Genomic DNA, 18250 nt, shown 5'->3' on the forward strand with positions numbered 1-18250 from the left:
ATGTAACTGATTATGGAAACAATGTATACAACTAGTGTTACAACAAAACCAGTAAGCTTAATCATACAAGAAACATAGAACCATTACCATTGTTACTTAGATTAGGTGAATAACTCATATTACACAAAGGTATAAGATTAGTTATGATATATGTCCCATGTATTGAATATGGTAACACTGGTGATTAATGTACACAATAGATATGGGTTAGTAAGTTGTAAGTAAGTCATGTTTGATTAGAGTTACAAGCTTAGATCGTCATAATAGGAACAAGACATTCATGTACAAGATCGTAATACACTCTTAGTGTCTGATGGGATTTTAAATTCGAATCCAATTTTCCTTTTATATTCAGTGAAAAGGCTTCAGTAGTTGGTTCCATCCGTCACTCGGATCTGGGAAAATTGAATTTGCATGTATTTTGAGTTCTCATGGAGAGGGGCAATCATTGTTTACAAAAAATATTAAGAAAATATCAATATATCGTTCAAACTTATAAGCATTTAACTTATAATACAAATCTAGACAAAAATCAAATTTACCTGTAACCACTTGCATTGCCTTTGAAGGGCTTCATGGGTGACATAAATATCTAGCACCTCAAGCCTACCTACACATTTTCAAGTTTCATATAGGGCCTTACTATTTCTCCCTGAGAGCCACTACAATACAATCACAGAGAGATTATTATTACAGATAGACCTTAAGTTCAATTGATAATTCAACATGTGGAATATGCACCTATATAAAAATTTCTAGTGATCATAATAAAAACGTTGGTCACTGAGTATTGGTATTTGCCTACTGATTTTTCCTTGTGCATGGACACCATAATACTGTTGTTAATATCCTCTCTTATTGAATGAACAATTCATCCATCTAGGTAAACTACTATGTATGCCTAAGGGTTGCTCCAAGCATGATTTCTTTAGTTGGAAAATCACAAATAAACCATAAATACTCTCTCAATTTTACCAAAAAATCCTTCGCAATATTACCTTAGAAAATTCTACTTGTAAGTTTATTTTTCTTTCTGAAACTACTAAAATTTTGTGTTCATTTAATAAAATTTTAATAGATTAATGAATTGAAAAGATTGAAATAGGAGCGAAAAATACCAAATGGACGAACTTGATGCTTGAGAAACCACCCTGCCAAGGCTAAACAAAATGTCTCTCAGTTTATGATGCCCAGCTTAAAACATTTCACAAAATAATTTCCACGATGTGATAAGAGGAATAGATTCTAATCTATGTCCTCCTAAGAAATAAAATCACCAGATTATTAATGCACCTGCATACTTCTAGCACAAGATTCAACTACCACATTAAATCCTAGCACAATAAAGAAATCTCTAAATTAAAAAAGGATCATCTGTAGCAACAATACAATATAGATATCATATATACTAAAAAATTAAATGTATGATTCCACATTACATAGTTATAATGAATCAAAGAATGTACAAATCCTCTACTAGAATTAATTGAAATAAAATTATCCAAATGAAAAAATGGACAAAGATTTTAAAAACACTTTTAAAAAATGGATATTTTCACTTGAGTTGAAATGGTGGCTTGGTCACCATCATTGACTTACATCTTGCAATTACATTTACTTTCTTGGATGAATTAGTTTGATTATTTGTTTGAATGGTGAAGGAAAACATTAATGAGTAATAATAGTGTTGGCATTGCTTTGCCATCTTTTTTTGGTGCTTTAATTTTAATGTTATTGGGTTTCTAATTAGAGATCTCTAGTTGTCTTCTTCTTACAATTCTCCAACCATCCAACCAATTAGAAACAACCTTTCTTGCTACCTAGCCTTCTGATAGATTTTTCTAAACAATAATCTTTTGCACAACCTAACAATACCTGTATAAATATATTAAATTCATTTGATTGAATTTGTTTTTTTACAGGGATCAAAAAACCTATTAAACATGGTTGGAAAATGGACATTATGCATAGAAGTTTATTGTTATCCCAATCCAGGGCAATCAGTGATTACTTATGTGCTATGAAATATTGTGACAAACAAATTCCTCCAAAGGAAAAGGAATGTACCTAGAAGAACAACAAAAAATGAATCATATTATATTGCATTGATAGAAGGCTTAGGAAAAGATAGGGAGTATGGATCCAATGGAATTGTAGTCTTCACCAATTCTGAACTTGTGTGCAACCAAATGAAAGGTATGTACCAAGTTAAAAATGAGAGGTTAAAACAACTGCATGGAGAAGCAAAAAATATTGTCAATCAATTTCAATCATTTAGCATAAGACATTGTGAAAATGTTAATAGGATGTCTAATGATCTATTGTATGGGGAAATTGCAATTCAAGATTTCTGTGTGAAAGATGAATTACTATTAAGAATTTCTCTATCAATATTTATTGATGGACATTGTAAGATATCTTTGATATATGTGTGTTTTTTAGTTATCAATGTGTTATTTTTAATGACCACGTGTTGTTTTCAATTCTATACCAAGTGTTCCCCCACTATGTAAGCACAAGTTGATTAACTTGACATGTTTTAGAAAATTTTGTATTTAATTTCAAAATGTGCATGCTTCAACACTTGTGTTTTTAGTCTTTCAATGTTTTTAAATATCAATTTTAAGATCTTAAAATGAATGATGTAATTTCAAGGGTTAAATCAATTAAATGCATGAGGTAACTTCAAGGATTATCTCAATTTTCTGAATTTTTAATATTTTTAAATAGAAATTTCAATATTTTTAAATGCATGTTGTAACTTGAAGAGTTACAACAATTTTTTGAATTGATTTTCTTTTTAAATAGCATTTTTAGAAAAAATTGTAAATCCACATGGTAAATTTTTAAATATCATGCATGTTTATATATCTATAGTATCCATATCATGGATGCACATTTGCCACATGATTCTTCGAGCCGAACATCAATAGAGTATCATGCATCTACTAGAGTGAGAGGTTGAGGTCGTGGATCAAAGAGAATATCAAATGAATTAGGGGAGGTCATTGTTCACGTCGTGGTATATATATATATATATATATATATATATATATATATATATATATATATATATTTGTGAATCTACTTAAATGATAAATAAGTAGAATCATATTTATGTACATATAAATATTGAAAATTGACTTTCTATATTTTTATATGATTCGCTCACAATGTTGTCGCGTGACGGTGGTCAACATTCTTCGAGTGGTCATCAATCTTAGGGTGGTCAACATTCTCCGGGTGCTCAACATCATTTTGGTAAATTATACATGTTTGTATTGCATACATGTATGAATAAATTTGTTCATATGTTTTTATATTTATGAAATTATATATATTAATAATAATAATAATAATAATAATAATAATAATATCCATTTTTAAGGTCACAGCCAAGCCAGACACCAAATTGGTGTATGAGACCTCCTTGTTTGTGGGACAAGGGACCCACCTCCGCGCAATGATTTGACTGCTAAGTCTACGAAGGCATATATATATATATATATATTGATTCAAAGGGTGAAAATGCTAGTCCAAGTAGACGTAAGCGAAGACGAACAGTTCAAGAAGAAGGCTCGTCACCAACTACATTTTATCCATCAGATATTCCAAATGAGATTCCTTGGGAGACAAACCTCTTACAATGCACATTACAAAAGTAAAAAACTCATTATTCTAAATTGAGGAAAGATCTTGGGATTTTGGAGCCCTCTGTAGAGAGTAGAGAAAGCTTAGAAATAGTTATACACTCTCTAAACTCATTTTTTGAAGTTGATGAGAAGCTTGGGCCAACCACAAATTCATTTATAAATATGGTGATGCATAGAAATGAAGAAGTGATGGGTCCGAATAAATGAGACGAGGTTAATAAAAGGGTTCCAAAAGAAGATGCAAAATCTATGTTTAATTTCAAAGAAGGGTCGAAAAGAAAAGTGTTGAAGGTGAAATATTTCAAGCACCCTGATATAGCTTGCCATATGTATGAAGTTTCCTTGCAGCACATGGAAATCTGCCATGGAATGATGAGGTTCCATTTTATTTTGCAAAATTATTTTATGCAGATTTTTTTGTGGGTATGAAACCCGATTACAATGACCTTCCATCTGAATATTATAGTTCTGGGAAAGTCAGTTATATAATCGTAAGGATGCATTACGTGATGTTGAATTGCCTCACCCTCAGCCGTCTTTGGTACACCAACCTCCTCATCTGGTAACTTTGCGGTCAGAGATGGATGCCATTTCTCAAATTAGTCGAGAAGGAAGGGATGCCATTATAGATAACATACAAAGTGCATTGACTGGAATTGATATTGGTCTAAATCGACAAAGAGCAATAGCTAATGAACATGCAAGTTTTGTATATAAAATATATGAGGAGATAGATAATATGAATATTGAAGAACCTAAAGTATATGCAAAGGCTTGTCGTAATGGTTGTCAAGACCTAATTTTTCATGAAGAAGAGGGTGTGGGATTAGTATGTTTCAATGTTTAGGGTTGATATTTTAATGTAATATGTAATGTATGTGTTAATGTCGATTCACATATATTTTGTTATTTTTTTAGATATAATCTAACAAAAATGTATCATATGTTCACCATTTGCAATTAACTCGTTTGTTGAACGAAATTTTTGATAATGTCACGGTCCCAAGTTCAGGTTCTAATGAAGATATTTTGAGAGATGTTAGTTTTTTTGAAGAGTTTATGTTGATATAGTTATTATTCTACTTGTATTGTATCGATATATTGTGACCTAGCATATTTTTAAAAGAAATAATTAAATGTATATATAAATAAATGTTAACAGATTTTGATTCAGACCAATCTTTTGGACATAGCGCCACCGTCTTCCTCCCTATTGGGAGATGTGCCACAAGTATTGAATATTTCACTTATGTTTTGTTATAAATTGAAGTGAAAGTTTCATTAAAAAATGATTTATAGATTTATCTTATAATTTTAAAATTTTGGAATTTTAGGTTTGGGGAGATTTCCATTGTCCAAGGACTTTAGTGATGGAGTTGACAATGGGGATAGGATCATCTAAACAATTTGAAAAAGTCGTGTAATGATTTTTTTAATATTGTGAGTTTATGCATTTTCATACATGCAATTTAAAATTTCTAATATATACATGTACATGTATTGTACAGGGAATATAGGAGGGCGTAATGCAAGATGAACACCAAAAGGGCACAATGGAGGGTGAACACCATGAGGTATTGCATGGAATTTGAATTTTTTTTATAATTTTGTTTTGATGATCTTACATTCTCATTTAATTTTAAAACATTAAAATTTAATTTTAAAGTACATAATCTTATGTATATATGCAATTACACATGTTGTGCAGGGAACCCATGATTCATAGGAGAGCACCAGGAGGTTGATAGATCGTATATTAGAGCGAGATTGTCTAAATTGATGCAACTTTTTATTTGACAATTTTTTAATGTTATATTTACTTTTATCATGATATAAATTTTGGAGATATTTAAAGTAAAATTGTTTATTATGAATTGATGCAACTTATTATTTGACAACTTTTTATTATATATTTTAAAATTTTGGACATATTTTAAATGTTGAACTCTTTATTATGATTTAATACATGCTAATTTTGGATTTTATGTACATTTTGCATGGTACAATTGATGTATGGTTTGATGCTTAAAACTTGGTTTTACATATTTAAGTTCATGAATATGTAGTGCAATGAAAGTAAATTTTCATTTAATACATGCTAATTTTGGAGTTTATGTACATTTTGCATGGTACAATTGATGTATGGTTTGATGCTTAAAACTTGGTTTTACATATTTAAGTTCATGAATATGTAGTGCAATGAAAGTAAATTTGCATTTAATACATGCTAATTTTGGAGTTTATGTACATTTTGCATGGTACAATTGATGTATGGTTTAATGCTTAAAACTTGGTTTTACATATTTAAGCTCATGAATATGTAGTGCAATGAAAGTAAATTTGCATTTAGTTGGTACATTTTGCATCCAATCATTCCTATAATGTTAGTATATGATTCTTAGGTTTTGTTTAAAGTTGCTTTGCCTTTAATTATTTAAAATGATTCTATTAAAATTGAGAATTACAAAATGTGGTCTGCATTTTGCATTTGAATGAATCAAGTATAATTCGATGTAGATGTCTAAAACAATGATAACTTAAAATTTCCTTATAAAATATGGTACATGTACACTTTTCATTCATGTATAGAAATGCTATTATGGATGTCAGTTGATAGTTAAATTTTAATATAAAGTTCTTTAAATGCACATTTACATAAGTTAGATAGAATTTCATTATAAAACATGGCCCACAATTTGCATGATGCATTCATGACTTGATGCTTTTAAATGTTTTGCATTTAGTTGGTACATTTTACATTCAATCATTCTTATAATGTTAGTAGATGATTCTTAGGTTTTGTTTAAAGTTGTTTTGTTTTGAATTATTTAAAATGAATCTATTAAAATTGCAAATTACAAAATGTGGTTTGCATTTTTCATTTGAATGAATCAAGTATAATTCGATGTAGATGTCTGAAACAATGATAACTTAAAATTGCATTATAAAATATGATACATGTACATTTTGCATTCATGTATAGAAAGGATACTATGGATGTCGGTTGATAGTTAACTTTTAATATAAAGTTCTTTGAATGCACATTCACATAAGTTAGATAAAATTGCATCATAAAACATGGCCCACAATTTGCATGATGCATGCATGGCTTGATGCTTTTAAATTTTTTACATATTTGCATTTAGTTGATACATTTTGAATTCAATCATTCCTATAATGTTAGTAGATGATTCTTAGGTTTTGTTTAAACTTGTTTTGTCTTCAAGACTTATTTTAAATGAATCTATTAAAATTGCAAATTACAAAATGTGGTCAGCATTTTTCATTTGAATGAATCAAGTATAATTCGATGTAGATGTCAAACAATGATAAAAATTTGCATGACACAGGTGCATGGTTTGATTCGTTTAAAGGTTTTACATATAATTTAAGTTCATAAATATGTAGGAATGAGAGTAAATTTTCATTTATGTGGTACATTTTTCATTTAATCATTCCTATGATGTTAGTAAATGATTCTTAGTAAATGACTCAATCAAACACAATAAAAATTAACAGAGAAGTAGCAGCGCTCGACTCAACCAACTACAATCACAAAGTAAGAGTAGTAACAACACAATATACATCAAAAATTAACAGAGTAGTAAATCCCCAATACAAGTCTACATAACAAGCAATATACATATAACTTTGTAACTCCATACAAGACCCAATGAATATCACTTTGACATCATCGAATTCTTAAGAATTTACAACTTAAGAGTGCACAAAAAGAAATCCTGACAATGTACTTGACTCTAAGTTCTCAAAGATGAATCCAAGTATCTAAGGAATTGTTGGGTTGTGCAATTAAAAAAATCTAATGGAATGCCATCTTCAATGATCTGTTCATGGTCAGCTTTTGACATTCTCCATTTTTTAAATTTCAATTATTTTTTAATTGAACTTCTATCAACTTTATGTGCGCTACACACACAAAGTGAATATATTGACAACTTATGACATCGGGTTCATAGTCTTGAAAGTACACATTACTTTCATTTTGGTGAGTTTCTTGGAAAAATTAACCTTTAAGTATAATAGACCCTCTTTCATATATAAAACCATTATCATCATACTCTTCCAATAACTTCATCTTTCGTTTAGTGCACCAAATTAAATAATACTTGACATTTTCTATGTTGTTAGTGGGTGCAACTATAAAGAAAACATCTCCTCCATAATAAAACAAGTGTAAATTCAGATCATAATTTACATGAAATTAATTTTATCAATATGGAATTGATTTTATTATCTATTTCTAGAGCTCTATATTTTAACTATTATCTAGATACTTATACACATTGATTTTAAAAACATAAAAACACACACACACACACACACACACACACACACATATATTGAAATGTTACATTTTCTAACAAGATCAGAAACTCAATCACCTTCAGATGATACTATAGTCTCCTCTGATTCCATCGCTTCGAAAATTGCAACTAACATTTTCCTCTTTGTATTTAGTTATGTATGTTTCCAAGGTTTTACATACATATTGTTTTCACAAACATCATTGCCTTGTGTGTCCTCTATGCAAACAGGACAAAAAAAGAATATTTCCTTTTATTAAATGCAAACTCATTTTGGTAATCCTTTGTTTTAATTGAATGCAATTTTTGAGTCCTTTTCACTGTTTCAGCTTCATATGTAATCGATCTATCTACATCTTCGACTCCAATATGCCAGAAAACCTATAGTAAATTCAAACAACAATTTAAATTTGTTATTTAAAATACAATTTATATATGTTGAAGATAATCATTGCCATATTGTTTAAACTATATAATTTATAAATGTTTAAAATTAAAAAATTAATAAAAATTATCATATATTAAAACTATATACAAGTTAATTTGTACATATATGTACATACCTTTGGACCTCCCTTGATGGGTTAGTCTCATAGCTTAGTGCAACGTCGCACCATTGAACAACTTGTTTAGCTAAAACAAGTCTGTCTGTAGAGTGGTCCATTTGATATATTTGAAGTGCTCATTTTATACATGCCCCTGCACCATCATGTTCCCCTTTTCCATGACCAGTCTCAAATAAATTCCAACCATGTTTAATATGGGTTTTCTTATAAAGGTGACACAACCAAAAGAATGATTGTGAAGATTTGAATTGACTTGCGCATCCATCTAACCATATCCAATGTTCATTTAATTTTATTCCACGTCCTTTTAATGAGTCATACATCTTATCAAAACAATTTCGTACAAAATGTGTATCATGTGTACGATCATCACTGATATAAAAGTGATATTCTTTAATAACATGTCAATTCTCACTAGTGCTTTCCATATCATCAACATTTTGTTCAGCATGTCTATATAGAATATGGACAAGCATAAAGACTTGGTCAGAATGATAATATTCGCTCTGTATTTCATTTTGTGCAACAAATGTGTAATTCTCTAAAAATTCAACTATCGACAAAATGGTCCTTGGTGGAAACATTTCATGGGATTTTTTGAATTGCAAGTCCTGCCATTGAGCTCTATGTGCATTCTTGGTGTACTTATAAATTTCTTCAAAAACTCTATCACATGAATTTCTTCTTCTTATAGTTCAATCCTTTTAGCACTTGTACTATTATTTGAACTAATCGATGTATGGATATATTCATATCTTTTCCATTTCACCTTTAGGTTATACAATGGTTGATCATTTATATCAATAGAATAAAGTCAAATTTCCACAATGATCACATTTCTTACCACCAATACATTTCTTTTGGTAAAATAATTCATGACTTTCCCTTTCACATAGAATTTTGGATATGTAACCATTAATAGTGGAAGGAGGAGGTGAATATTTCCAAAATGTTTTACCAAAATTAAGGAAGGTGTCATAATATAATTGAAATTCCACATTATAATGACAACAACAAATGTCACATACAGTGATAGGATTGACATATTATGGTTTTTGTTGCACAAAAGTACTGATTGAGACATTATTCCATGATTCTCTTCTATGAATTCTATCTGAGTGGTGTCCAAGATATGTTTTGCATGTTCTTCTTACTGATTTCGTGTTATTCTTCGCCACATCACTTCCCTTGCTTTTGGTGAAACACATGAATTTTTCATCCAATATTCATATATTATTTTCTTAACATCTTCTCCAAGTCTATCTTTCCATGGTTGCCTACAAATAACTATCCAGTAAGTGAGCTCATCATTTATATCTATTTCTAATCGAAATTTCCTATGCTTGTGCAATGTTTTTCATGAGGTCCCTAATATTTTTTCGATAGATTTTACCAAACAATTTTCTTTAGTACTTGATGAAACCTCTACCATTTGTATTTATCTATGAGCATTTATATTACGTATTTTTCTAGATCTTCCAATTGATTTTAAAGCACTATTTATATTTTGAATCACATTTTCCTTCACCTTTTTATCTTTCCTTGATTTTCAAATACCTAATAGAGTTGTAGTGTCTTTTAATTTCTTTGATGTTAAGGCACCTCTCAAAATTTAACTTTGAAATGTCACACTTTCATCTTTGAAGAACTTCTCAATAATGACCTTAACATGATATCATACAATATGGTCAGCTTTTTTATCTCCATATATCTCAGTGTAAACATATTCTAACATCTCATCATCGATATTGATTTCATCTATACATATGAAAATTAAATGTAAATTTGTATAAATATTCATTAAATAATAAAGTTAAAAATAGAATTTGAATGAAATTGAAATTAATAAATATGTATAACTTCCATAATACACATGACATATATATATATATATATATATATATATATATATATATATACTTGATTGGGATTCAACTTCTTCAATTGAATCTCTCTCAAAATTTTCAACAACATCATCAATCATTGGTTCATTATCCTTTTCACTTTCTCTTTCAACATTTTTAATCTCATCATCAATGTTATGAAGAATATCTCTCTTTGTTTACATTGCAAAATATTTTTCAAGTTAGCTCATCAAATAAAAATTGAATTTTACAATACACTAGTTAAGTTTTAAATATCATTTATAATATTTACATTTATGTACCCGCTTCAACTTCTAGTTGAGATTGATTTTTCCTTTCAATTATTGCACGTTATTCTTTCTTTCTTTTGTAATAGTTTCTCTCGTATTCTCTACGCTCCTCAATGTCTCTTGTTCGATCATATTTTCTCTTCCAATTTTTTTGATTTCCCATGATAATTCAATATATGTAAATTTTTAAAATCCAACCTAAAAAGGTCAATTTAAGAAAATCTTGCAAAAAATATTCACTTCCAAAATTTAGACGAAAAAACTCACTTTAAAAATTTAGCACAAAAGAGCTACTTTAAAAAAAAAATCACTTTAGAAATTCAACCAAAACAATTTACTTAAAAAAAAATCACTTTAAAAATCAGCGCAAAAAAGTCACTTTAAAAATTCAGCCTAAAAGACTTACTTTAAAAACTAAGCCCAAAAAACTTATTTTAAAAATTAAGCTAAAAAATTACAATTTAAAAATTCAACCCAAAAGAATTACTTTAAAAATTAAAATAAAAAATTTCATGTAAAAAATTCAACCCAAAGAACTTAGTTAAAAAATCCCACTTAAAAAATTTAGTTTAAAAGACTTATTTTAAAAATTAAGGGCAAAAAGTTCAGCCCTAAAAACTTCCTCCAAAAAATACAACCCAAAAAAAGATTTACCTTAAAACTTTACTCAAAATGAGAAAAGTGTGCGAAAATGAAGTTTTGGCCACACACATTTATATTGTTTCACGCGAAACATTTTTTTTGAAGGGTCGCATCATTTAACTTTTGCAGCAGATGGAAAATATCGACACATTTTCGGCCGAACTTTCAAAATTAATTCGACCAAACTTTTAAAATAATTTGGCCGATTTTTAAATTTATTTATTTATTTATTATTTCGGTTTATTTTAAAAGACATCGACGACAAAAACAAGTTCGGTCGAATAATTCAACTGAACTATTTCAACTTGCAACTCTCCAACAACTCGACTCTAGTCATGTTTTCCCAAATTCAGAATGCTTAAACTACATCAAATATGATGAATTTGTTGTCAGAATAGAAACCAACATTTGCAGAATTGAATCTACTTTCAGTAGATATAAATTTTATGGAATTTCATAGAAATTTATTAATTTTAATTAATTTTCTAAAAAATTGTGTGCAAATTTTTTGAAGGTCATTATGATTCTGTGAAATCAAAAATCTGTATCTTCCAAAATACACTATAAAAAATATGAAAAATTATAGTTCATTACGTTGGTTCGTCTTTTGTAATGGGTAGTTTTTATATTTTTAGTTTATAACTAATATGTTGAGAAATTGAACGCTTAGCTAAAAATCTTCAAAATCTATAGCTTTTTCATATTGGTTCAATTCAAAAAATTCTAGTAATTATGATGTGCATCAGTTGGTTTCGTAAATATAATGATATTGAAGTAGAGTCTGTTTAGATTGTTGCAACACATTCGTTTTTCAAAAATGCCAAGTTAACAAAGAATACGCTAGTGCTAAAAAACATGGCGTATTATGAATCCATTGATTTTTAAAGAACACACAATCGAACAATTTTTAAGTTGACATATCAAATGTGAATAAAAAAATTCCAAAAAATGAGTAATAGAAAGCTAATAAAATTTCAGACAAGTTTTATTTTTATTGGAAAATGAAACTCTATACAGAAAAATTGCTTTGGCTTGCCAAAAGTTGAAGAACTTCTAAAAGTGATATTTTTTTCTCAAAAAAAGACAAAAAGTGTAACCCAACTTCACATTTTCACCCGTTTATAATATCAATAATCCCTTGAGTTTATGATATTAATCCCTAATATGTATAATAATATACTATGATTTATAATTCTAGGATTTATAATATTAATCTTAGAGTTTAATATTAATACTAAGGTTTAATATTTATCCCTTAGTTTTATAATCTATTGGGTTTATAATATTAATGTTAGGGTTTATATTCTTAGTGTTTAATATTAATCCTACGGTTTATAATATTAATCATAGTATTTGATATTAATCCCTTGGGCTTATAATATTGATAAATGTTTGGGTTTATTAATCCCTTGAATTTATAACATCAATTTCTTGGGTTTATTGATCCCTTGGTTTATAATATTAATAATTCCTTGGGTTTATAGTATTAATAATTCCTTGGATTTATAATATTAATATTGGGTTTAAAATACTTATCCTTTAGTTTATTAATCTCGTGGATTTAAAATTTTAATAATATGTTGGGTTTATAATATTAATTCATTGGGCTTATAATATTAATCCCAAGGGTTTATAATGTTAATCCTTTGGATTTATAATATTAATCCCTTAGGTTTACCTTGAATTTATTATATTAATGCCTTGAGTTTATAATATTAATGCTTTGGGTTTATCAAAAGCTAAAGGGATGAAAAATTCTAGATCCACCTCCTTTAGATGACGAAGATGAAGAAATGGATGAGTGTTTTCAACAACCAAAAGCACAAAATCAACAAGTCTCCCAACTGGAGGAGGGAGAAGAGAAGCGAAGGGATCCAAATGAATATGCTGAGAAAGCCACGCTCGTTTATTGCCACTGAAGTTCAAATAACAGGTAACTCTGATACCTACCTATGCATTAATGTCTATAGTCCGCAAAGACTAGAGGACAAATTTTCTTTTCTTAATTCTCTTATGAATTTAAAGTTAAGATACCCTACCTCCAAGATCATCATGGGGGGAGACTTTAACATGATAACATCCCTGCTGGAGAAGAAGGGAGGTCTCAGAAAGCTCAACAAAGATTCAGAGCTATTTGTTGATTTTATAGAAGCTGCAAAGCTCGTAGACATCCTCCCCAAAAATGGTTCCTACACATGGAACAATAGGAGAGGAGGAGACAATAGGATCGCCTCCTGACTGGATCGATTTCTGATTTCAGAAAGCATCCTACTCGGAGGAGCTACTGTGGATTCTGATATCCTCCCCAGTGGAGGATCAGATCACTGGCCCATAGCCTTGGAAGCAGCCATTCTTGGCACCCCCAAAAACAAGCCATTCCGATTTGAAAAGTTTTGGTTAACTCATCCCGACTTCCCAAATCTGCTGAAGGAATGGTGGCATGAACCATTGGATCTAACAGGTACCAAAATGTTCAAGTTTCAAAGCAAGCTAAAACACATCAAACACAGAATCAAAGAATGGAACACTGAAAAGTTTGGAAACATCTTCCAGGAAAAGAACATTATTGAAGGAAAGTTAAATCAAATTCATACAGAATGGGCTTCCGAGACCTACAAAGAAGACTCAAAAGAACAGGAGAGGGTTCTGATGCAGCAATGGCAACTTCGCTGCCAACAGGAAGAAACTTTGTGGAAACAAAAATCAAGGATCCATTGGCTGAAGGACGGAGAGCAAAATACAAAATTCTTCCACAGATCAACTATGGACTACAGGGGAGCAAACAAAATCCTTAGGCTCAAAAATGAAACAGGGGAAATCCTTCAAAACCTCAAGGACATATCAACGCTGCTCACCAGGCACTTTCAACACATAGCTAAGGAAACGCAAGAAGATAGATAAGAGGCCATAGAGGAACTCACTAAAGCAATACCTCGCACCATAACCTCAGAGCAAAACTCTGCACTTCTCAGAAAAGTTTCAATGGAGGAAGTGGAGGAAGCGGTCAAAAGCATGCCAATGGATAAAGCACCGGGACCGGATGGCTTTACAATCAACTTCTACAAAGCTTGCTGGTCAACCATCAAAACAGAGGTTTGGGAAATTGTCGAAGACTCAAGACGCTCAGGTTCTATTCTCAAATCCCTGAACGCCACTTTCATAGCGCTTATCCTCAAGGAAGAAGAAGCCAATTCCCCTAACAAGTTTCGGCCTATAGCCCTCTGCAATGTGATTTACAAAATCATTTCTAAAGTCATTGCAAATAGGCTTAAGCCTGTTCTTCCTAACCTTATCTTAGAAGAACAATCAGGGTATGTGGAAGGAAGGAAGATTCTAGACAATATCCTTTTAGCTCAGGAGATGATTCACACCCTGCAGACAAAGAAACTTCCAGGTATGTTAATGCAGCTAGAACTCTCAAAAGCTTTTGACAAAGTAAACTGGAATTACTTGGAGGCCATTCTAAAGGCCTTCGGCTTTGAATCGCAATGGATCAAATGGATCCTCGCTCTAATCAAGTCTTCTAACTTTTCCATCCTAGTAAACGGATCCCCCTCTGCTCCTTTCTCTCCATCCCGTGGTATTCGTCAAGGAGACCCTCTCTCCCCTTTCCTTTTTGTAATCCTCATGGAAGGGCTCAGCAGGCTCATTCACAAAGCAAGAGAGGAGAGAAAGCTTTCTGGCCTACACCCTTTCCCCTCCATTCCTGCCATTATGCACCAAAAATTTGTTGACGACAGAATGTTACATGGCTCTCCTACTGTCAAAGAGGCTATTGCCTTCAAAAGTATCCTCCATCTCTTTAGTAAAGCTTCAAGTATGGAGATAAACTAGGCCAAATCGACTATATTCTTCTTCAACACTCATCCTGCCATCCAGATCCATCTTTCCAATATCTTGGGGTTTCAAAAAAGCTCTCTTCCTTCTAAGTATTTGGGAGCCCCTCTCACCACCAACCCTTGGCAAAAAATTCACTGGGAAAACATCTTAGCAAAACTGGAGAAAAAATGCAAGCATTGGACTCACAGGGCGCTTAACCTAGCAGGGAGACTTGTCCTAACCAAAGCTGTTCTGCAGGCCATTCCGCAGTATTTGCTTTCCATCATGCCTGCCCCTAGCGGCATCATGCAGAAGATTAGAAACATCCAGCGATCCTTTCCATGGAGTGGTAATGCGGAAAAAAGAAAATGGGCACTAGTGGCCTGGAGCAAGCTCTGCACCTCGAAGGCAGTTGGAGGCTTAAACTTAATTGACCCCCATATCGTCAACAAGACATGTGGAGCAAAGTTATGGTGGCGTTGGCTGAAGGAAATCAACCTACCATGGGACAGACACTGGAAGGAGAAATACACTCCCCACTACAACAATCAGGACCTAATCAGGATACAAGAAACCTCGGAGGGCTCTCCAATATGGAACTTAGCCAGAAGAAACCGCAACTTAATTCAGGACCATAGCTTTTGGGAGATCCGCAACGGAGAAACTGCCCTCTTTTGGGAAGATGCATGGCAGCAGCTTCCAAAACTGGAACAACCAAAGCTGGAAGAGTTCAAAACAGATTGTCAAAACAGGGGAAAATTCACAGTCCACCACTACTGGAACCCTAACAGTTGCGACCAGGAATGGAGGGAATGGGTTGTCCAGGATGAGGAGAACCCAATTGAAGAAAATAACAGCATAAAAAACCTCCTGAAAGGCCTAAATAACCGCACCATCAGGAAGACCATAGAAAACGACATCCTGAGATGGGGTATGAAAGGTAGCGGGAACTTCACTCTCAAAGAAGCCAGAGAGCAACTTGAACTCTCGGAGCAACTGGAGGCGACTCAGTGGAGCAGCGAGGTCTGGGACGCCACATTTTGGCCTAAAATAAAAACATTCTTATGGCTCCTCATGAACAGGAAAACCCTCACATGGGAGAACTTGCGCAGAAAAGGTTTCGAAGGCCCTCCATTTGCCCCATGTGCAAACAGGCAGAAGAAACCATGAACCACCTTTTCAACTCCTGCAACTGGGCTGATCAATTATGGAAATGAATGGAAACTACATTGAAGCAAACAAACAGAGACAGGGAATCCATACACAATACCATCACGCACTGGCCTACCAATTACTCCAACAACACAAGAATCAACAACATATGGAAAATTCTTCCAGGCTTCATCACTTGGACCCTATGGAAAGAAAGAAACCGCAGAATTTTTTAGGATGAGCATAGAAGCATAGAATACCTACACAGCATCTTAATCCAAAACATGCGCCAGCTAATCCTAGTGAAATGCAAGGTAGATCCTGACAATCATCCTTTGGCCGAGGACCAACGCATACTGGAAGCCTTCAACCTGCTCAATGCTCCTCAACAGGGCTCATCCGATCAACAGCAACACTTCAACACAGAACCAAAGAGCTGGAGGCCACCACCGGAAGGTTTTTTAAAACTCAACTTTGACGGTGCCTCGAGAGGCAATCCCGGCCAAGCAGGGATTGGAGGAGTTATCAGAAATCATGAAGGAGACATACTCTACATTTATAGCAAAGCTCTGGGGGAAGGCACCAATAATGAAATGGAGTTTGCGGTGCTGGAAAAAGGTTTGAGGATCCTCCAAACAAATCAAACAGGCAAGGCAGTAATTGAAGGAGACTCAGAGGTGGCCATTAATGTAGCCAAGAGAATTCAGGGAGGAACGCCGGCTAGCAAGGCAACCAAACACTGGCGACTGTCCAAAGTCACAGATAACATTGCCAAAATGATCGGGGCAATGAAAGGACTCATCTTTCAAGCAGTAAGGCATAATGCCAATACAGTTTCTGACCACTTGGCTAATCATGGGATTGAACACCCCAACGAAATTTGGGACAGCTGTTGGCAGCAGGTCGACAACCCGCAGTTAAAGAGCAAGTGCATCCAGCTCTCACAATTGGATATGGTGACGACAGTGGAGCCCGTTTGGAGGGTCGAATAGACCTTCTCCATAATGGCATGAACAGGCTGACTAGGCGTATAACATTTACTCCAAGCAGCATGCCAAGGACATACAGGATGAGGGCAACCATGAAAGCAGCAGATGACAAAGGTTTGGGCAGAGCCATAATCTGGAATGACATGAGTTACCGAATCATTACAACGAACAGGGACACATGGCACATTTTGGGGCATGCAGGGCACAACGACCGTAGGAGGGCTCAATTATCCCAAATCCCACACAAAATTCCTTCACGTCGCAATAATGGTGAGCAGACGTGCAAGTTGCACAAATTTATCCGATCACTCGCCGGAAAACTCCCCAATTTTGATTATATAAACATTCTCAATCACCCAACGAGAGACATTGTCTCTGTGGATATCATTCTCGTCCCTCATCTTTCTGCAATTAACGATCGAGATTCTGCTAGGCAAGCGAGTAGCACTATGGATGGGGAGACTAGCCACAATCAATCGGCCAACAAAGATTTGTAGCAGGCCAGGGAAATGTTCGAGAGGCGAACCTCGCAGCGAAACAAGCGCAAAATTATTGATTTAGAAGCCACGGTCAAGGATGAGGAACTCAAACTCTCTGATCAGCAAATCGAAAAAGAGGTCGACTGGATCTAGGACCCGAGAACTCCCAGCACCAGAGCCACTCAGTTCGTAAGAACTCAGGCAGAAGCTTGGCGAATGAAGACCCTCCTTGCCAAAGCCATGGACGTCCAGGGGGAGCACGCGGATCAGCTGCGTAAACTCAAGCAGTTTGCTGAAACTATTGCGCATGATCACATGGCCGTGGTGGAAAGCAGTGAGTTTAAGCTGAGTGCAATCCAACAGCAGGTCGACACCATAACGAAGAAACTCGCTATGCTGTTCAAGATTCTGCAGCAATTCATGGGGAAAGACAACAAGCCTGCTGACGAGCAGAAGACTAAACCGTCAGG

General features: G+C 33.2%; 1 protein-coding gene across 1 annotated transcript; it reads left to right on the top strand.

The window, feature by feature from the left end:
• Positions 1-13393: 13393 nt before the first annotated feature.
• On the top strand, positions 13394-14242 carry LOC149206250 (uncharacterized). The gene is made up of 2 exons (XM_089397634.1): positions 13394-13526; positions 13602-14242. Exons 1-2 carry the CDS (start codon positions 13394-13396, stop codon positions 14240-14242), a joined length of 774 nt encoding a protein of 257 aa, XP_089253760.1.
• The last annotated feature ends 4008 nt before the right edge of the window (positions 14243-18250 follow it).

This window comes from Pinus tabuliformis, chromosome 1_2 (genome assembly GCF_031772625.1).
Source record: "Pinus tabuliformis cultivar Carrire ecotype Pingquan chromosome 1_2, CPIR1, whole genome shotgun sequence".
In the NCBI taxonomy this organism is placed as follows: Eukaryota; Viridiplantae; Streptophyta; class Pinopsida; order Pinales; family Pinaceae; genus Pinus; species Pinus tabuliformis.